This window comes from Ictidomys tridecemlineatus, chromosome 11 (assembly GCF_052094955.1).
Source record: "Ictidomys tridecemlineatus isolate mIctTri1 chromosome 11, mIctTri1.hap1, whole genome shotgun sequence".
Classification (NCBI taxonomy): domain Eukaryota; kingdom Metazoa; phylum Chordata; class Mammalia; order Rodentia; family Sciuridae; genus Ictidomys; species Ictidomys tridecemlineatus.
In genome coordinates this window covers 34784427-34806624 of record NC_135487.1, presented here as the reverse complement: position 1 = coordinate 34806624, position 22198 = coordinate 34784427, and the positions used below count along the sequence as shown (strand labels likewise).

General features: G+C 48.5%; 1 protein-coding gene and 1 long non-coding RNA gene across 5 annotated transcripts in view; one reads left to right on the top strand and one right to left on the bottom strand.

Annotated features, from left to right (window-relative positions):
- Tal1 (TAL bHLH transcription factor 1, erythroid differentiation factor) overlaps positions 1–6010 on the top strand; it is a 14551-nt gene extending 8541 nt beyond the window's left edge. For all 4 annotated transcript variants that reach the window (XM_040288626.2, XM_040288623.2, XM_040288621.2 and 1 more), the window contains one exon: positions 2424–6010. In XM_040288626.2, coding sequence (XP_040144560.1) covers positions 2424–2878 — 455 coding nt within the window. In that variant the 3' untranslated portion in view covers positions 2879–6010. The remainder of the gene's footprint in view (positions 1–2423) is intronic.
- LOC144368042 (uncharacterized) overlaps positions 1–22198 on the bottom strand; it is a 30605-nt gene that overhangs the window by 7663 nt on the left and 744 nt on the right. The window contains exon 2 of the long non-coding RNA XR_013427767.1: positions 5390–5477. This is a non-coding gene — a long non-coding RNA (uncharacterized LOC144368042). The remainder of the gene's footprint in view (positions 1–5389; positions 5478–22198) is intronic.

Genomic DNA, 22198 nt, shown 5'->3' with positions numbered 1-22198 from the left:
CCTGAGTATTCTTTGGCCCTAAACTTGAATGGTAGATTTGGAGGACCCCTTTCCTCCTTCCAAGGTTGACCTGATGTAACTGGGTCCCAGCACCAAGGTAGAAGAGTGGCCTCTTCAGAGCTTAGAGACTTTGAGCAAGTCACTGGAGTTTGAAAGGCTTCAGCCTGACTGGGGCTCCTGGGAGAAGGGCACTAGGCCCTCAGGAGACCTGGGACTTATGCTGGGAGCTGGCAGATGGTGTGTGTGTGTGTGTGTGTGTGTGTGTGTGTGTGTGTGTGTTTAGAGCACTTGAACTTCATGGGTAGAGCACTCTGTGGGGTTCTGGAGAGGAGGGGGCCAGAACCTCAGAAGTCCAAGCCTTCTTGGGTCAAGGGCATGTGGGACCAAGAGGGAAGGGTGATGGGGCGCTGCTGGATTAGAGAGGGTTCTCCAGCCTGGGAGAACTGGGGGTACCAAATAGAAAGTAGCAAGACCAACTCTGAAGTTCCTCAGGGAAGAGGCAGAAGAACCAGATGAGAGGGTTTAGGGAACTGCAGGTGCGGAGGAAAGTCATTATCCATAAAGTTACCAGTGTATACTAAGCACCTACTCAGTGTCAGGCCAGAGAGAGACAGAAGATGCTAGAAGGATGGACAGACTAAGGAAAGAGGAAGAAGTATTTTTTTTGTGTGTGTGTGTATGTGTGTGTGTGTCTCAGGAAGGAGTAGTTAGACATGTAGGTGAAGGGAAGGGTGTGGGGTGTGGGAGTGTAGGACATGTAGAAATCAGAGACTGAACCAAGAGTCCATAGAAGTGGAACAGTATAAGCTCTAGAGTCAGGACTTGTGGATTCTTATTCTTTACGTTTCTGAGCCACAGTTCCTTGTAAATGGAGTGAATAATAGTTGCCTTCCAGATTATTCATAGAGTGTGATGGAGAAAAGTGTTTTTAGGGCCTGGTTCAGAGCAGGTGCTGAGGACATGTGAGGGCTCACCCCTCCCCTCCCTTCCTTTGCTGGTCAGGAAAATTGTGGAGGGATTTCAGGGACAGTAAGCCCCCTCCATTGAAACTGGGACTGCCTAACCCAAGGCAGACTTGAATATGGAGCACAGGGCTTTGCATATTGTAAGTGTTCCATATGTGCCCTGTGGCTGCTTCTGCTCTGCAAGCCTTGGTACCAGGATGCTAATGACTCTTGGGTTAAGCTTTAAGCAGTGCATTGTGGACAGGGAGACTGAGGCAGTCATTTAAAGCCTGTCTGAAGCCATAGACCATGACTATGCATGGCTGTCTCTCCTCACCTCTTCTGGGGAAGAAGCCCACAGGTTAATTCTTTTCCTTTCTGGTCTCTGCTCTACTTTCATCCCCCAGTCCCCTGCCATCTCTATGCTTAGTCACTCAGGAAATATGTACTAAAGCCCCTACTCTGTGCTTTCCATCACTTCTAAAATAAAATCCTCTTACATTTTACTACAGGGTCCTGCCTACTCCGACCCTGTGCCCACTATTCCAGCCATTCTAGCTTCAGCCCTTTCCCACCTCTGGGACTATGAACTTGACATCCCCTCTGCTTGGGCACTATTCTTCCTTTCCATGCCTGTGCCTGGCTGGCTTTGTTTCAGCCTTAAGTTTTTTACCTTATAAATGTCATCACCTCAGGAGACCTTCGCCAGCTACCTTAGCAAAGAGTACTAGCTCTTTTTGTCTTTTACTTATCATTTGGCCCCCTACTTTTCTTTTTAACTACTTTTTCATTGTCTCTCATACCCTCTAAATGTAAGCTACAGGAGGGCAGGAGTATATTTGTTCACCATTATTCCTTCGTGCCTAGCACAGTACCTGGGTTGTTAGTAAAAAAACTAATGAATGGCTAGCAATAACTAACACAGTGTGAATGTTTAAACTGAGACAGGCATTGTGTTAAGTACATTGCCTGTGTGAGGCATCAGACCCATGTAATGATCTCATGAATTTTCTTACCAGTATTCTCTCCATTTTATGGATGAAGAAGCCAAGGCACAGAGAGTTTAAGGGCCTTGCCCAGAGGGACTTGTCTAGGTTCAATTCAAGAATTGAACCTAAAGGTTCTGGCTCTAGTTCTGTCTTGCTACATCATGCGCTTGGCACAAGTGAGATTGAATGATGTATGGTTCCTGTCCTCAAATTCTGTACAGCCCAGAGAGGGAGCCAAGCCCAGAAACATATATATAACAATCAAGAGTGATGGGGACAAAAGAGCAATAGGGTCATAGGGGTTGGTTAGATGGGTCTGGAGGGTTGAAGGAAGATCTCAGAGGAGGTGACAGGACCTGAACTTGGAACGAGTCTCCTGAGTAACAGCAACAACAAAGTGTTCTGGGTCTCTCAAGCCTTCCAGTGAATGGAGAGCCCTTTGGGAGGAATCTCAGCTTGTTCTCCTAACCCGAGTCCTCCTACCCTCCAGGTCCCCACACCAAAGTAGTGCGGCGGATATTCACCAACAGCCGGGAGCGATGGCGGCAGCAGAACGTGAATGGGGCATTTGCTGAGCTCCGCAAGCTGATCCCCACGCACCCCCCGGACAAGAAGCTCAGCAAAAATGAGATCCTCCGCCTGGCTATGAAGTACATCAACTTCCTGGCCAAGCTGCTTAATGACCAGGAGGAGGAGGGCACCCAGCGGGCCAAGCCTGGCAAGGACCCCGTCGTGGGGGCGGGCGGAGGCGGGGGTGGGACAGGGGTTGGTGCTCCTCCAGATGACCTCCTGCAGGACGTGCTTTCTCCCAACTCCAGCTGCGGCAGCTCCTTGGACGGGGCAGCCAGCCCGGACAGCTACACGGAGGAGCCGGCACCCAAGCACACGGCCCGCAGCCTCCATTCTGCCCTGCTGCCCGCCAGTGATGGGGCCGGCCCCCGGTGATGGGTCTGGGGCCACCCAGGACCAGCCGGGAGAGGACCCCTAGGCCACTGGGATGGTGGGCTTTAGGGAAAGTGGGATGAGAAACAGGGCAATGGACTTTATGAAATTCCCTTGTGCTCTGAACTTTGGGAAGCCCCAAGGCTGGCTTTTCCGTTTCCTGCTCAATAGAACAGGAAAACGGATCAAAGTGGTAGGTACTTTTTTCTGAAGATGGCACGGTCTTCCCCCTCCCTGAAACCCTAAGACTTCCTAAGAGAGAGGCTCAAATGTCACTGCTTTTGGCCTGGAGTTTGGAGCCCTGTCTTGGCTGACACCTGAAGTTGTCTGCTGTGTCATCTGGGGTATCCAGCAGTCTCTGCCTTGCCATTAGCCCCTCCCAAGCTGGTTGGATGGCTTTTGTGGCTGCTTCTGTCCAAATATATAGGTACCCAATGGCTGCCCATTTCTTGAGCCCTGTCTTCACCCAGGCCCATGTTGATCCATCCAGCTTGCCAGCTGCTGCGGAGAGTCACAAGCCTTGAGGTGCCTTCTTCATGGCCTGGTTGAAGAAGTTGGCCATTTTGGACAGCCTGCTCCTGACTAGCTGGGCCAGAGGGTCAGGAAACCCAATAGCCCTTACTTCTTGCCCCGGGGATCAAAGTTCTTTCTCTCCACTGAGACTTGCCTTCCTATCCTGTGGCTGTGGAGATGGAGTCTACAGCCTTGAGCATGCCCTGTTGGGCCTTGTGTGAAGGCAGAGAAAGGGAAAATGATAAGAGAGTGAAAATGAGCAAGAGATTTTGGGCATGTGGGCTTCAGCTCCTGCATGTTACTGTTTGAGCAAATGCCAGTGTGCTGATGGGCACCTGTTGGTGCTGAAAAGGAAAGTGCAGCCTCATGCACATTCTCCTAGATGCTTAGAGGGTGTTCCCTGCTGCAAGATGTCTGCTAAATGATCTGGTCTTTCTTCTGAATGAATTGAGCACAAACTGTCCTATGAATTATTTGTATTTAAGATTTTTTTCTTGATTCAGTTATTGGTGAAATCTTTAGGTCTGGATATGACCCAGGACACAGCCCCACTTCTAGGGCATGGGAAATCCAATCAGACACCAGGCCCTGGCTAAACATATGCATATTCATCTAGCAGAACTTTAAATACCGTGTGATTGTGCAGCTTTTTGTCATTAAAGGCGTGCAGGGGAGGCTCGTTTAATACAATACGAGTGTCCCCTCCAAAAGTTGTACATGGCATTTTTGTAAATCAAATCCTTATTCTTCATCTTTTAAAGAAATAACTACTGCAAGTTCTTTTGTAAAGTGAAGAATCCTTTTGTAGTGTGAATGACTGCCCCTTTGTTTATCCCTGTGTCCATCCAGGTGGTGGGACATAGTTTTCTGCCTGTGATACATTTCTAAGCCCATGAAACAAACTACACAGAAGTCCTCTGTATTTGTCATTGTACTTTAAGTCACCCAGCCCTCTCCCACCAGGCTCTGCCTTTGAGGTCAGAGAAAATATCCTGTCATGTAAGAACCCATCAGTCTGGCTGTTGGAAATCGCCTTTCCTGTTCTGAGTTTCAGCCCAGCAGCTTGCCCCGTGCTGTGATGAGGCCCTATGCAGGAAAAAAAAAAATGATCCTGGCTCCCCTCCTTTCCTTTTAAGTTGTGAGGTCCAGTTCTTGGGCATGGGAACAGTATGGTTAATCATTGAAGCACTCTGACTCTCTATATCATTCCAAACACCCCAAATTGTACTTTGATAAACATTAGGATTGGTTCCTTGCCAATGCTTAGAAGTTTCTGTGAGGAGTCTCACCCATGTAAAAATGGAGCAACTGTCCTGGGCTCTAAGACTGTGTTTGCTTCTCAGTGGATTAACTTGACGTGGGAATGAAAAGTGGTCATGTGTGGATGTGTGGTTGAATGACTGGGTTTTGTGAGATGGTTCACACATTCTATTGGGAATTCTTAAGAATCCAGTTCCCCTTTCTCTTAGACTTGTAATGTGACTGGGATAAGGTACCCACGTGTCACTTTCTCATTAATACCCTGGCTTGGTCTGTCTCCTAGGGCAGCTGTGTGGATCGAATGCAGTTGTGAAACTGGAAGAGTTTTGAGACCACAAAGAGCTCTGTTGCTAGCTGGGGGTGTAGCTCAGTGGTAGAGCACTTGCTTAGCATGCTCAAGGTCCTGGATTCCATCCCCAGAACTGGGGAAAAAAAAAAACCATCTCTGTTGCCCTCAGTACCAGTCCTTCTGTGGGGTTCCCAGCCTGAGTCTAGGCCTGGGCAGTGAACAAGTAGGTTATTTAAATTATACTCCACTTTTGCTTGAGTTATGCAGACCCTCTTCATTTCTCCAGATTGTCTGAATTTCTGTCTCATTCCAAGGAAAGGGACGGGAGTGAGAGCAGAAAAGAGATTTGGGAGCATGGGCAGACTATGTAAAAATCTGATGGGGCTGCCCAAAGAAGCCTGGACAGGGAAGAGCATGGCTTTAGGTCTTTGTAAGAACTAAAGAAAACCTACATTTTCTGTTTCCATCTTCTGTTCTCCAGGCCCTTCTTTTTCTTTGCCTCCTTCTTGCCCATGAAGAAATAGCACACTCCAAGAATATCTGTATGAAAAGGAAAAAAAGTGTAAAGGTCAACATTTTGAGGAGAACAAAGATGAATGTAACTAGAGGGAATCCCATCTGTTAAGAACTCATACTGTTTTATTTGTAGTGGCAAATGACAAGATGGTACAATCTTTATCCTTTTCTAAAAATAAAGCAAAGGGCACAACATCTGTAGTCAGCCGACAGCTGTATCGGCTGTTTGGGCGGGTCTCTCCGTACTTGTGATTTCAGTGGTACGTGACCCTCTGCGGCTTGCCCCTGCCCGTGTACATAGCGCAGTGTTTCTGTGGGCGGGCCCAGCACTTTTGGTCAATGTTGTACTGTATGTGATGAATTTCGTTGGTCTCTGCATTTTTTCTGCAGAAGAGGAGTAACCACTCCGGGTACCTTGACCTTTTTGTACAGCCCAGAGGCCAACACTGTGGGTTTGTGACTAGCAAAAAAAAAAAAAAACCCATGTGGTGATGATGATGTGTGTACATATATAAGGTTATATGGGGAAGATTTCTAAATAAAAGTTTTACAAAGGGGCTGGACTTTTTGCTTGCACTTTGCACCTCTAGGCCTGAGAATTGGGATATTAAGTGGAAAGGCATGGCAAGAAAGTGCTTCTTCTGAAATGGGGGAGCTTTCAGGACTCCGCTGTGCTCTTAGGAAGTGGGAGGCAGGGACAAGACTAGTGGGAAGGAGGGAGGCTCCCCACTGAGTGTTTCCATTCTCCTCCTGCTTGGGTTTAGCAGCATCTTGCACCTATGTTGGAAGTACTGAGCAGCTCTGAAGATAGCCCCTCTGTTGGTTCAGCTTCCATAGCTGGGGCAGTAGCTTCTAGCATAGGTTCAGGACAAATTAAGGTGTTGCTATGGGAGGGCCCCAGTTTCCTGGTGACTGATAGGAAACTGCAGCTCTTACTCTTGGCTCTTGAGGACTGGGGTCTCAGGGACAGAGGCCAAAGACTTTGGAAGCCTCAAGTGAAGGCCCTGTGGTGGCATTCATATCACCTGGGAGGGCTGTCCTGGAGGCTTAGGAATGGGAATGTGGTTGGAGGCAGGGATTCTGAGTCTGGAGGAGATCACTGCATGTGGACTGTTCCATCCTTGAAGACTTCAGTAGGGTGAGCTCATTCAACTAAATGTTCATCCTTCTCTCATTTGCTTTTTTTTTTTTTTAGTTGTAGATGGACACAATGCTTTTATTTAATTAATTTATTTTCATGTGGTGCTGAGGATTGAACTCAGTGCCTCACACATGCTAGACAAGTGCTCTACCACTGAGCTACAACAATAGCCCCTCTCATTTGACTTTAAAAAAAGCATGTATTTATTTATTTACTTTGGTTAGTGAACTCAGGGACATTCATTATATGTCTGAGTTATATTCCCACCTCTTTTTATTTTTAATTAAATACTTATTTACTTTTTGTACTGGGGATTGAACCAAATCGGTGGCACTTTACCACCGATTTACATCCTCAGCTCTTTTTTAAGTTTTTATTTTGAGACAGGGTCTCACTAAGTTGCTTAGGGTCTCACTAAGTTGCTGAAGCTGACTTTGAACTTGAAATCTTCCTGCCTTAGCCTCCTGAGCCACTAGGATTACAGGCATGGCCATTGTGCCTGATTATTTTTTATTTTGAGACAAGGTCTTGCTAAGTTATCCAGGTTGGACTGAAGCTTGCCACAGCCTCTTAAGTCCACTGTGCCTGACCAAAAAGCATTTATTGGTCACTTGCTATATTCCAGGGGTTAGGAACCCAACACTGAACAAAACCAAGATTTCTATTTTGTGGAGCTTAAATTCTAGAAGAGGAGACAGTGAACACAGAGACACACACAACTATAATGATAGATTGGTTATATAATAAGTGAGAACAAGTAATCAGTACAAATGCAAAAGGCTGTGCTAACAAGGGAATTGAGGCCTTCACAGGTAACTCAGTGAGTCTTATTTATCTTGCTAGGCTTTGGTCTTAGCTGCCCCTGCCCTCAGGGAGCTTCTAACCATTGTCAGGAAAGCAGAGACAGGATTGGACTTGGGATCATGCCGTATGCTCTGGCCTGTAGGGAGGCGCCTCAGTTTTTAAAAGACTCCCTGTGCTTCTCCCTAACTCAGGTGTGGAGGTTCCTGGGTAGATGAGATGGTGAGATTTGGCCCTGGGGTGGTAACTGGCTATGGATTTTGGGTTTATAGGCTTGAGAAGCAGCAGGATGGAGGGACCTGCCATGATGGGAGGGAGAAAGTAGTGTTCAAGACTAGTGTTCAGGGTGGAGGAAGTGGTGAGTCAAGTCCTCACCACTTGCAGTTGAGTGGTCATGTAAGCAAAGTTCTGAACATGTTGATTGAGTTTAGTGACATGAAGGATTCTGATGCCTGGAGTATCCCATATCCAGCACCACATATCCCATAATGACAGATGGGGCAGGACCAGCCCACCTGCCTCCCAAGACAGTGCCATTCCTGAGGCAATGGAGGCCTGTATCCCACAGGGAAAGGGCCACACCTGGGGCCTGCCCGAAGTAGCCTGCTGGTCTACCCAGCCTCTTTCTCACCACTCCCTTATTCTCTTGGCTGCTGCTCTACAATCCTTCCTTCTCTTCCAGACCATATTATTTTATTGTTTTATGACCTTCCATTTTGCACCTTTTGTTTCTTTCTTTTTTTTTTTAACTTTTTTTTTTTAGTTGTCAATGGACTTTTATTATTTTTATTTATTTGTATGTGGTGCTGAGAATTGAACCCGGTGCCTCACACGTGCTAGGCAAGTGCTCTACCACTGAGCCACAACTCCAGCCCCTGCACCTTTTGTTTCATTTCCCCAGAACGGCTCACCTGTCCTCTCTTCCCACTCACCTTTCATTTGGTTGACTTGTTCTCAACATCCGGGAAGCCGTCCTGATTCCATGGGGCCAATGGCCTCCTGACCCCACGGTTCCTGTTTTACCATAGTCCTGTATTTGTACAAAAGTATACTTTTCTGCTTTCCCACTGAAACATGAGCCTTTTGAAAGCAAGACCAGGTCTGATTTATCCCTTTGCCCTCAGAGCCTCAGGGTACCCCTGACATAGGTTCCTTTCAATATTTGCCTGGTGAAGAGCTTCCCAGCTCAGTTCTGAGTCCAGCAGGGAAGGGATGTGGAGATGGGTGGGAAGTGAGCCGTTCCTATACGGAAACCACACCATTGGGCTGGTCAGGGCCAGGCGAAAGCTCTGCCCTGGGCAGGCAGAGATGTTTGGGCTGCCTCTTCTGTTGGAGGAGGAGCTTTCTGGGACTGGGCTGCAGCAGTCTGGTTATCATAGGCCTAGTGGGGAGGTATGGAGGGATGAAGATGGGGGTATGGTGCTTATCTGATCTGCTCACAGCAGCAGCCCTGCCTTCTCTTGCTTTCCATGTTTGCAAAACAACTAACTGTTCCCCAGCAGCCAGCACTGCCCCTCCCACTGTACTGCTCCTGGGAGCCAGGCAACTTGGGGACACAGGTTCTGGTGCCTGGCAGTGTCCAGCAACAGGGGCTTGGCAATCATGAATCCAAGTAAGGAAAGAGATCAGGATCATCTGGGGTGTGTGTGTGTGTGTGTGTGTGTGTGTGTGTGTGTGTGTGTGATGGCAGGAGGACATGAGGTCTAGAGAGGGAAAGGGGCTTGACCAAGGTGATCTGGGATGGAATTCTGGTCTGTGTCCAGAGCCAGTGCTCCAGAATCTTCAGGAAGGAAGAAGAGACAGCCAGTATAGTTGGTGTTCTTAGAACAGATGGGTCAAGGCTTTGAAAGAGATGGCAGCTCAGCTTGTCCCAGCAGTCTGCTCAAGAGAAATCCAGGGGGACAGTGGAGAACTTGCCTGCAGTGATTGATAGGATAGGATTAGAGGTGGAGGACAGTTGATGTGGTACCAGTTCATGAAGGGTGGGGTCGGCACGGATGGGAGGGAGCAGGAAAGGCAGCTGGACCACAGGATGAGTCTGCTCTTTGGGATCAGAATCACCTGGGTTTAAGTTCCATCACTGCTACTTAATGTACTGGCTGTGTGACTTAAGTGAGTCACTTGACCTTTCTTTCCATTTCTTCACCTGTTAAATGATGATATGAACACTCATCATCCAGGGCTGTCATGGGATTTCAAAATGGTATTTGTCAAGTGCTGTATTTTATAGAAAGCAGCCATGATTATTCCTGGAAATGGGGTTGGGATAGAGCTGTCCTTGGGAATGCCAGAAGAGAGAGAAGGAAGAGAGGACAGGATGCAGGAACATTAGTCATCCCCAGCAGCAGAACTTCCTCTGGGCCTGCCCCATGCTCAGTAATGCTGGGGATCCAGCAAGGGACCACCCTGCCCCTGTCCTCAGGGGCTCACAGGCTGGATAGAAGTGGGGTGTAGGGGAATGGATACAGAATATTAGAACTACTGGAGACAAGTACTGGCAGAGAGAGTAGCTGGGGGAGACAGCTTCGGCAGCAGAGGCCTTAAGTCAATGTTTGCTGAACTGAAGGGGCCTGAGGAGTAGGCTGTGGAAGGCTTCCTAGAGGAGTTGCCACCACCTGTCCTGAGTTCCAGCATCTCCCAATGATAGAGGCAAGCTGCTCCAAGGATGACATCTTCCTTCCTGGATCCCATACTCCTGCCCAGGCCACCTGGAGTCAGGCAGGGCTGGGCTTCTGGAGCTAATGATGGCACTCTGACGTTGCTTCTGGCTCCTGCTTTCTCCCTCCACTTGCTTGGTCCGAGCCCTGCCTCCCTCCCCAGCTCCTGGCCTCCTCTGTCCACACAATAACAGGATGTGATCCGTTCGAAGAGAGGAAGTGGGGAGGACGGGCAGTGCTGATAGCGCCGTTCTGACTCTCCACTCTTCCCCTCCCCTGCGGACTAGCCCCTGGAGCTGCCTTCTCCTGCAGGGCTTGTTGGGCTTCCCCGTGGGTCCAGCAGGGGTGAGTGTGAGATCTTTAGGACCAGCAGGCTTGTTGAAGCCTACAGGGAGATATACACTGACTGTACCCTCTGCAGGGCCTGCCTTACTGGACAAGTAATTTTGGAGCTTCTGGAACCTGGGGGTATGCAGACAAATCCCTAAGCTTTCATGTTAGCAGGGCTCCACCTGCCCTACAGCTTCTCCAGGTTCATGTGGGCCTGATCCAAATCAGTGGATGATAGAATCCATCAAAAGGCTCTTGTCAAAGGCTGGGGGGTCTTGCACAGCATATGGGGGCAATCTGCACAGAGAGGCAAGGGACTTGTCTAAACTCAGTGTGGACTCGAGCTAGGCAGGAGATAGAATCTAGGTCTCCTGGTGCTCAGTCACCCTCTATAGGCCATTGCTGTCTGTAAGAACTTTCTGGGATGATGGAAGATATATCTGCTTATCTAATATGGTAGCCACTAGCCACCTGTAGCATTTTAGTACTTGAAGTATGACTAGTGTAACTGAGTACTGAGCTTTTAATTTTGTTGAATTTGAATTAACGTAAATGCAAAAGGCCACATGTGGCTAGTGGCTGCCATATTGGTCAGCACAGCTTTAGACTCTGATTCATTAAGTCATGTTCTTTTCTTATCACCTTTGCTGAACTGGGCAGTACTAGGGACACAGATCAGCTGGGTAGCTGCAGCCATGTATTAAGTACTGCCCTTGAGGTCGACCAGGGGGGAATCTGACTCACCTAGGGGTCATGGAGCCTTGCCATAGGAAGCTGGTTTTGAAGGCTGTGAAGGAATTGATCAGATGTGCAGAGAGCAATAGCATTTGGGTAGCAAGAGTAGCATGAACAGAGGCATAGCATTGGGAAGAGCGGGGTATGCTCCGAGGCTGCCAGCTGTGTGGCTGATGAGATGTGTGTGGTGGAAGCATTGGAGCTGGACAGGCCTTGGGGCCAGGTCACTGGAGGCCTTGACTGCCATGAAGGTGATGGGGAGCCACTGAGTGTTGTCAGCAGGTAGGAGGATGATCAGATCTATGTTTTGGGGACCTTGGGGGTAACACCACTGGGGCCAGAGTGGAGTCAGGAAGACCAATGAGGAGTCAGAGAGCCACAGTCACAACAGTGTGGCAAGAGGCTGGGAAGAGCTTCCTGCTGCTGCCAAGTCATAGAGACTGGGCATACTTATTACCAGGACATAAAGGCAAGGGGCTCAGGAGAGCCTGAAATTGTCCTAGAACCAAGCCTCAATCAGCTCTTGCTTTTCCCAGCCCACTTTCCCAACCTGACTTCCCATTCCTGCATTCCTGTGAAAACCCACCAGTGCCCTAGGGGGATAGAAGCCCAGGCGCTGGTGGGTCAGAAGAGATTTTATATGGATATTTGATGAAGAGCAGGTTTTGGGAGAGTGGTGTTGAGGGCTCCTAGGTCCCAGAGTGGGAGGCTCAGATCAGAGGACATGAGTCCCCAAGGGGGAGCCTATCCTGCACTCTGAATTGCAGTTTATGTCAAAGACTGACTCTTCCCAAGAACCCAGGACAGAGGGCAGTACTTTCACTTTACAGATGAAGAACACTGAGGTCTTAGAGATGGAGTGATTTGTTCAAGATCAAATGTCTAAGTGAGAATCCTAGCTAGAATTCTACCCCTGGCTGTTTGGGGAGCCAGTTCCTTACTCTTACAGCAGGTGAACCCCTGAATACTGCTGTGGTCACTACTGGCACAGCCCAGCCCCAGTCATTAGGTTGGGACTCCTCAGAGGGCAAACCAGAGAATGACCCTCATGTACTAGGGGACGATAGGTTTGTCGATATGTTATTTAATGAGTTTCCTGATCTCAGGGAGACTCAATGTCTCTGACTCTGTCTCAGTCAAACAGATGATGATCTGACCATAACTTCACCTCTCTCTGCATGGCCCCCACCCCCTTGCCATCCCATGACAAAGTCCCACAAGACCCATGACTTTCTGAGACCCAGTGGAGCTATGAGACTGGGTTGGAAAACCCTTTCCCACCCTATGTCTGGGGATAGCATAGCCAGCTGAGCCCCGGGGCTCAGGGTCCTCAGTCAGCCCTTCCCAGCTCCCCTGCTGCAGCTTGAGACCTGTGGCACTCCTGGGTCCCAGGCTCTCTGGGCTGGGCCTTCTGCCCTCTGGCTGTTCTCACACAGCCTGGCGGAGGCTCCTCTCTCAGAGCTCCCGCCCCTCTCTCCAGCAATCCTCTGGGAGCTGCGCGCTCAATGGGCTATCAGGCTTGCCCATCACTCTCACGCCCCCCTCCACTACCCCTGAATAGGTGGGATCCAGACAGATACAGGCACTCCCAGCCCCAAGTCCCCAGCCAATCTCTCCCAGGACCGCCTGGGACCTCCCAGCTCTGACGTGCTACCTGCCTTACCAGCTCAGGACCTCAGGTTTTGGTCACACTGACAGCCTGCCCTTCTATTGTCTGGCAATGCAGTCTAACCCAGGTACCAACATGCTAGGATTGCCTGGTCCATGCTGCTAGGATTCTGCTCTGTGAGTCCAGTCACAGGTGAAGGTTAAGCTCCCTAAGACCCACCGTGGGAGTGGATTTCGGTGACTGTGTGCTTCTCCCCCTCCCTTCGGCTTGGGTGACCGCAGCAGCTTTCTTGTGAAAATGCAAGGAGAGGCCTGGGGAGGGCAGGACAAGCTGGTGGTTGCCTGGCTTGGTTTTTTTTTTTTTTTTTTGGCAGGGGGTAGGGGGCTGGCCATAGGCCCCTTCAGGGTCCACATCTGCTAGGTTGGGGCTCCGCCAAGGCTGACTGGTTGAGTTGCAGGGGGCAGGGAGCTGGCTGGCAGGCTTTCTGCAGGATGCTAATGAGGGCAGTCACAGGCGAGGGGGGAGGCGTGCTTTTGTCCTGCACTTGTCCTTGGTGGAGGGTCCTCAGAGGGAGACAAGGGGCCCTCCTCAGACCCAAGTGTCCGTGATTAGCCTGCCATCACTCACTTTGATGGATCCCAGGGCTCTGGGGGGTGTGGACAGAGATGGGGAGGGACAGGGAGCAAGCCAATTCTGTGCCGCCATCTCGTGATTCCCAGTGAGTGTCCTTACAGAATCGCTGCTCAATCCTGTCTCCTCCACCTCTTCCTTTCCCACTGTAAGCCTTTGCTGTACCTGTGACGTCCTCTCCAGACTCACATTGCCAGGAGCAGATCTCTGGATGAGGTCATCTCAGAGCTTGCTTCTGCAGGAGTTTCTCCTCTTTCCAAACTCACAGAGCCATGTCTGGGTTTTCACCTGCTGCTTTCCATCTGCCCATATTTTGGTCCTGGTGGTCTCTTCCTATTTGTCTGTGATTTGCTTAGTGCTGGCATGGTGTGTCACTGATCACTAGTGGCCTCATCCTGCCTAGGAAGTGCTCAGTAGATATTCACTGAATGATCTCATCAGCCTGCAGAGTGGTGGAACACAAATGGATCTCAAGCTTCATTTTGCAGATGGGGAAGGATGTGTGACTTGTGCAAGGTCACACAGAGCAATGATTGACTCAGGCTCCCAGCCCCACTCAGGCCTCCTTGAGAGCAGGGCTTCTCAAATTTTGGTTCAGGGACACCCAAGGAAAGAGGAGAGGATTCAGGTAGGACATAAACATGAATGGGGAAAAATAAACCCTCTGTATTGCCACAACCTCTGACAGAAACTGAGCCTCTCATCCTTTGCTGATGTAGGCAAATCTCAGCACCCTGTGGCTGAGCCATGTCTGGTTTTTTGTTACCAGTAGAAATTGCGTCCTAGCTGTGGTAGGGAAACCTTAAGTATCATTTATGACTATTCCCAATCTGTATGGTAGGTATTAGACTTGTTGCTAGATCTTGTTATTTAATCCATTAATAAAGGAGCACACATGGTCATTATGTTGTAAAATCTTAAAGACACTTTGACAATTTCAGTATCATTGGTTTTCTATATGATTTTATGTATTTGGGAAATTTATTTTATTTGTGATGCTAGAGGCTAAACCCAGGGCCTCTCACATACCAGGCAAGTGCTCTGCCCTTGAGCCACACCCCCAATACTTTTGAAAGGGATCACAGACTTTACCACTCTGCCCAAGAGGTCCATGGCATACAAAAGCTTAAAACCCCTGCACAAAGGAACACCTCTGATTGACTCTTCAGCCCAGAGACTTTGATCCATCTTTTGCAAAGAAGTTTGGAGGAGATATAGACACCTGCTAGTGTGATCGGAAGAGGGAGGGGTCACCCCTCCAGCATCAACCCCTTGTCCTGTCACTTTTTAAATGTGGCTGCTATTTACTGAGTACCACACACATGCCCATCACTATTCTTAACACTGGAAGTAGAGCTCTGAACAAAACTTTCCTTTACAGAAGGTATCTTCTTGATGGAAAGGTAGAGAATAAACAACATAAATAAGTTAAATAAATAGCGGATTAGATGGGGGTAAATGATAAGGAGAAAAATGAGACTAGTAAAGGGAGTTGGGAGTATGGGGGAGGGAGGAATTTGCAATTTTAGATTAGATAAACAGAAGGGCCTCAGCAATGAGGTAACACTGAGCCAAGACCTGAAGGCAATGAGGCCGCAAGCCACATAGTGTGGGGAAAGAGTATAATAGAGGAGAAACCAGCTAGTGCAAAGGCCCTGTGGCCCAAGTGTATCTGGCATGGATAGGAACTGGCTAGGAGGCCTATGTGACTGGAGTAAGAGAAGAGTGGAAGATGGGTCTTAGAGGTACCATGTAGGCACTCTGAGACATTGAGAGGACTTGGGCTTTTATTTTTCCACTGGAGGAGTTGGAGTAGGCCAGAGACATGCTCTGACTTAAATTTCTGGCTGCCTTATTGAGAGCAGACTGAATAGGGGCATAGGCAGAAGTGGGGAGACCAGTGAGGGGGTTGTTGCAATAAGCCTGGTAGCAGATGAGGGGGCTTGGAGAGAGCACAGCGATGGAGGTGGTGAGACCTGTTAGAAGTCGGGGTGCATTTAGAAATGCCAGGAGCATTTACTGAGCGTTGACATCCAGCGTGGGGTGTATCTGAGTGGGAAGGCAGAGCCAACTCTGAAGTCTTTGTGTGAACAGCTGGAGGAGGGGGTGCTGCACAGGAATGGGAGGCCCAGGAGCAGTTTAGCATCTTAGTTTTGAGGTGCCTGTCAGGGGAGTGGGCTGGGCTGGAAGTGTAGCCTCGGGAGGTATTAGTGTCGGGATGCCGTGTGTCGTGTGAGATGGGCTTGGTCATGGGCCTTTCGGTGGACCCTAACAGTGCTGGACCCTGTACGGTGTCACCTTGCCCTCCCACCAACCCGGAGGGAGTGCTAGAATCACCCCCATTATACAGATAGGTACACTGAAACCCACGAGGGCCAGGGCCACACTACAGAAACACTGGCAGGAAAGAGCAGATTTGGGATGCCCACTTACATCTGTCTTATTTTAACCCTCGAGCTTTTAACCCACACCACACTATTGCAACTTCTTTTGGGCCTCATGGTTTTTCCTCCTTCCTCCTTCCTTCCTTCTTTCCTTTCTTTTTTTATTTTCAAGATTCTTACTTTTGGCTTTCAGGTAAAAGCTTTGGGAGAGGTCAAACTGTAGTTGGAATTAACACTTGACCTTTAAAAAATTCTTAATTTTTTTGGGCTGGGCGTATGGCTCCAGCAGTAACATGCTCGCCTGGCATGCACGGGGCACAGGGTTCAATCCTCAGCATCACATAAAAATAAAATAAAGATGTTACTGAAAACTAAAACAAAAAAAAGTTAAAAAATTCTCTCTCTTTCTATCTTAAAAAAATTCTTAAATTTTTTATTATGAACATTTTTATACATGTGAAGAGTGGAGAGTATGATAAATGATACCAATCCATTACCTCATTGTTTTTGTAGTAAAATGGGGATGCAATACCCACTCCATACTGGGAGGAATGAGTAATAAGTCCAGAGTTGTCCGGTGTCCACAAGTGTCAGCATGTGGGAGATCGCCTTTCTTATATACCTCTACCCCTCCCCACACTCCTTGTCCCCACAACGGATCGTTATGAAACAAATCTCAAACATCATTGCTACTTCATCTTTAAATTCAGTTAATATCTTTATTACTTGATTTAATTAAAAATTATTACTCTGTCAGGTTGTGTGCTATGTTCTAGTAAATTCCTACTCATTTGCAGAGCTCAGTTCAAATCTTACCTCTTCCTGGAAGCCCTCCAGGATCTTTTCCCCCACAGGAGTTCACCGGCTCCTTACTTGGGGTTCAGATTGTATATCTCCCTCACAGCACTCACTGTTTTAAACCTTGATTTCTTTTCATTTCCTTTTCTTTCTCTTTCTTTCTTTACTTTCCTTCTCCTCCCTCCCTCCCTTCCTCCCTCCCTCCCTCCTTCTCTCCTTTCTCCCTTTCCTTCCCTTCCCTCCCTTCCGCCCTCCTTTCTTTCTTCTTTCTTTTTTTTCTTTTTTGGTAGCAGAGATTGAACCTAGGGAGGCTTAACCACTGAGTCATATTCCAAGTCCTTTTTATTTTGAGGGCTTTCTAAGTTGCTTAGGGCCTCCCTAAGTTGCTGAGGCTGGCTTTGAACTTGTGACCCTCCTGCCTCAGTCTCCCGAGTTGTGGGGATTATAGGTGTGCACCAACATGCCCAGCTGATTTCTTTTGTTTTATATGAAGAGAAAATATAATGCAATGCTTAAGAGCTTTTGAATCAAATAAACTTGGATTAAAATTCTGGATCTACTTACATCCTGAGCTTAATTTCTTGAGATCTCATTGTTCTTGTAGTAAAATGGGGATGCAATACCCACTTCATACTGGGAGGAATGAGTAGGAAGTCCAGAGTTCTTTGCACACAACACACCAGGCACATAGTAGGTATTCCTTCTAGAAGTTACATGTCACACTCACCAGAGGGCAGGGCAAAGATCACTTTCTATGTGTGTCCTGGTACCTGGAAGTCTTGGACAGTATGGTATGGAGGGTGGCCTCCAACTGGCCAGCAACCTGGCAGGCTGGACCCCATGGCCCTACCTGGCTAGAGAAGGTTCTCTGGTGAAGAGATGCTCTGGTTTTACTCTTGAGCTATTTAAGTACAGTAAAAAGTTTGCAAATGACTTGATTTTTGTCTTTTAATGCATATTTATTTCATTCCTTTTTTAAGCTACAAGTTTATCTCTCCCTCTCCCATCATTAAACAATCTGCAATCCAGAAACTCTGGAAAGAATATAAAGAGAAGGAAAAAAAAATCACAAGGGGCTGGGGTTGTGGTTTAGTGGTAGAGCACTTGTCTAGCATGCGTGAGGCACTGGGTTCAATTCTCATCATGGCATATAGATAGATAAAAATAAAGGTCCATTAACAACTAAAAAATATTTCACAAAATCATGAATTTAGCACAGGTGGCCAATTAATATTTTAATGTATTTTTTATGTTTTTTCTCATCTGTGAAATTTTAATTGCATTTTGTTTAATTTTTGCATCTGTCTTCAGCTTTTTAAGGTCATTTTAAAGTTTAAATTCTGAGGGGCTTGGGGTATATCTCAGATAAGAGTGCTTGCCTATCATGGGCAAAGCCCTGGGTTCAATCCCCAACACTGCAAAAAAGGGAAAAAAAAACATTTAAAAATGTAAGTAAATAAATAAAAACAAATAAATAAAGGACTGGGTGTGGCTTCTAGACTGATCCAGAGTGGTCAACATGTAGCTTGGCCCACACCCTGTTACACCTCTCACTGCCTGCTGGGGCTTCTGTCATGAGAAGGGACTGGCTGGGGACAGGGCAGTGTGGCTCAAACACTTGATACCCTGTTTAGGTTTGGGCGTTTCTTGCATTTACCAAGTATGCACTGCTGTGGGGCCTTCAGATGCATTATCCTCTGGCTGATCTGGTGGACTTTACCAGGAAACAGGCTCAGAGAAGGGAACTTGCTCGTAGGGGTGGGGTGGGAACTTTGATCCCAGCTCCCTTCCTGGACTTCAGGGGCTCCATCAGTGAGTCCATTCACCCCTCCTCTGGCCCTTGTCCTGCTTTACCTTCCTCTACAAGCTCAAAGCTCCTACTTGCATACCTCCAGTAGGGGGGAGCTCGCTACCTTTCAGAGACATCTCAACCATCACTAGACAGCCATGGGAGACATCTTTGTCTCACTGAACACAATCCAGCTTCCCTGTGACTTTTCTTATCATGGACATGTGGTCACACAGCGAAAGTTCTCTCTCTAATGTGGAAAAGCTCCGAAGATATCTATAGAGATTCCTAAGGCTGCTCCTCTTTAGACTGAAAAATCTCAGCTCTTTCAAATATTGAATAGATCAATGACAAAATTAGAGCAAATGAACGGAAGAGTTTTAGTCAGGATGAAAAAAATCAGTTCCACCACTCTGGTGCCCTGAAGTGAGAAGCAGCAACTCTGGGGGTTCTATTAGGAGAGGTATGAACTCTGTTGTTCTTCATTTTCCCTTCAGTTGAGATGGACCCAGTCCCCACCCACTTGAGGGTGAGTCCTGACTCAACTTCGCCCTTCCCTCTCCTGGGCTGTGTCATCTTTGCCCAAAGCCTTAATCTCTGTTCATAACGGTTGAATTCTAAGCCTCTATTTCCAGTTCAGATCTGTCTCTCCCCTAAATGCCCAGTGGAAACACTAAGCTTTGTCCTGAGATGTCCCCAGGCTGCCCCTGGACCCGGCATCCTTGCCCCTTTGCTTCCTGCTTGTCTCCCCAACTAAGTCACGCATCTCCCCAGGGCAGGGCTGTGGAGCTGTGCCTGGCACCGAGCAGAAGGAGAGAGGTTTGCTAAACACATGAACACCTGATGGCTTCTCACCCGGGCCCCACGGGCCATTCTAGTTTTCTCCAGTTGAAAAACCAGTGCAGACATCCAGGTGCTGCCTGTCAGAGGACCAGGAGCCATCTTGACTCTGGACCTCTGAATCCCCTACTTCTTGTATGATCTGGAATATGAGGGAGAAGCCAAGGGGGACTCAGGGACTTAAGTCTGCTCAGCTAGATGAGCTTGTTGCTTGTCCTGATTGTGCCCCTTGCATGGTCTTTTCGTCCTCTAGTTATCTCCATGCATGGTTTTAATCCCAGGCGCCACCATCCCTCTCTTGGACTCCTTCCAGAGCCTGCTCCCTGCTTTCCAGTCTATCCTCCAAGCTGTGCATGGAGACACCTTGCTGAAATGCATGGCTGCCCATGTCACGTCCTTGCCGACAACCTTACTGTAACCCTGCATTATCTGTAAGGTGACGATCACACCACCCCTCTCCAGCATCCCTTCTAGGGTCCATTCACTGCAAGGTCCTCAGATCCCTTCCGCTCTATGCTTCCCAGTCGGGTCGTTCCCCATCATTGACAGCAGCCTTGCTTTCTGCTCCCCCCAGGCTGCTCTTCTTCCACCATGGAAGCTCTTCTCTCCCCAGGGCCCTCCCAAATCCACATCTTAGCCTGAGTCTGACCTCCAGACTCACCACCTCCAAACCAAACCAGGAATCCTGCCCCTCCTGCTCAGAAAAGCCTCCTCCTGCAGATCCCCCATCTCATCTAGCTGAGCAGACTTAAGTCCTTGAGTCCCCCCTTGGCTTCTCTCTCATATTCCAGATCATATTGATCTTATCCTCAAAATCGGCCTAGACTCACCCCACACATCCCCAGCTCCATAGCTCCTCCCTGACCTGAGCTGCTGCCGTCTCTGGCTGAAGCTTGCATGAACCTCTTCAGGACAGGGGCCTCCCTGTCCTGCTCTCCTTGCTCCTCATAATCCCTTCTCAACCCAGCAGCCCAATTATGTTTCTTGTGATCAAAACTCTCCAGTGGCTTCCTGGTCTCCATTGGATTAGAAGCTAAAGTCCTTACAGTCACCCACAGAGTCCCAAAGGAGTGGACCTCTTGCAGCCTTCCCAACCCCACTCCCCACCTCCCTGCAGTCACCTCCCCCAGTCACACCGACACCCCCTCCATGATCCTTTCTCAGGGCCTTTGCCCTTGCTGTTTTCCTTGCCTGGAATCCTCTCCCCTCCAAGAGCTGAGCACCTTCCTCACCCTCAGCTCTGTTCAGAGGAGCCATCCCCGTGAATTTACATATGACAGCATGCCCTTCCTTGAGGACTCCCTGCTCCTGCTCCTGTCTGGGCTTTCCTATACTGCTATTAGATCTGCTTCATCTACTTACTGTTTGTTTCCTGGCTCTAGAATTTGATTGCTCTAGAATTTCGGCCCATGGGTGCAGAGGTTTTATTGTGCTGTTCCCTAGCGTTCTGAACAGTGCCTGGTCCTCAGGAGACTCAGTAAATATCTGTTGAATGAGTCGTAGACTTACCACTACCTTCTCCTGACCTCCCAGACTAGATGGTGTCCTCATTGATATATTCTTGGTGGCCATACACCTGTTTTGAAACATTTGGCTCAACTTCCAATTACATAGCTGTATGAGATGAGCTTTACCTTACATCACTACTGGGTTTCCAGTCCTCTGGTGGACACTAAGTAGGTGTTGTATGAATAAGTGAATTAAAGTAAGTCAGACTGTTATTGGAGAAACTGATCAATAAGCAGGTGCTCCAGTCTCGGGCTGGTTGTAGGGATGCCGGGGGTTGGCCCTCTCCCTCCTCATTTACTGTGTGGCCTTCAGGTGGTCCCTTCACAGTTTCCCCAGGTGAAAAATAAGTATCAAGATCACCCTATTCAGGATGAGCTTTTAGGCCAGAAAAGACTGATTCTGGAAGCCAGTTTGGTTCTGCTGCTGGCCTGGAGCCCTGGATGGGGGAGCAGGGGTGTGCTGGAATCACTGGGCAAAGATTTGGCCTTGGGACCTCTGCTGGCAGGCTGACTCCTGGCCGGGGGCCAGCCCTTTAGTTTCTTGGCTGGGTGAGTAGGTAATGGGAGGGGTTGATTGATCTTCTCCCACTGGGGGGTCCTGGCCATAAATCTCCCTGGCCCAGTGGGGTCGCCTAGGACCCAGGAGCCACAGCCAGTACATTCCTTGGCTTGGCTGGCTCCAGGCTGCTGCTTTCTGCCCACTTCCAGCTCTTACCACTGGGGCTCTCTGTGGGGGTAAATACCCATCCAGTCATCTAGAGGGTAGAGAGAGACAAGGAGACAACTAGAGCTAACATGTCTGATTCATTCAACGACCTGCCTCTGAGTACTGCTGTCTACCAGACCAGAGGGAGGCACTGCATATACTGAGATCTAATTTCACAAAATATTTGTTGAGTGTGTGTGTAGTCACTGTGCTCAGTGCTGGGGTGAGCTGGGAGTTATTAATAGAGTAAATATATAAGTCAAGAAGGAGTTGCAATTTGTGACTAGGTCTGTGAAGAGATGAGCAGAGGAGACTCAGATGTGGGTGAAGGTAAGACAAAGGAGTCTTCTTGGAAAAGTGACCTTTAAAGCAAGACAAGGAGGATTAGCTTACTGGGTAGACAGGAGGGGAAGAGTGCTCCAGACAGAGGGCAGAGCAAGTAGGGAGCTGGCCCAGACGCAGGAGGTACTAGGGCCAGATGAGAGAAGGGGAAGGGCAGATGGTCCCACTCCTCAGGACCAGGTCAAGAAGTCCAGACATTATTGTAAGGGCCACTGGAAGCTGTTAAAGTGTTTAAGCAGAATCTGTTTGAATGAGTACAGGTCCAGGAGCTCGCAGGCTTGCAGCAAAGACAGTAATGAGGTGAGGCATTGTAAGAAGGAGTGAAGGAAGCTTCTATCTGTGCTCTGAACATCCTTCTCGAAAGTAGCACCCTGCTTTTTCTCAGTCTGAGCTCTCTGCCTGGATTGCTTTCCCCACTCTGTCTTTCTGCCTAATCCAACGTCCAGTCAACTTTTCCCTTAGCGTCACCTCTTCC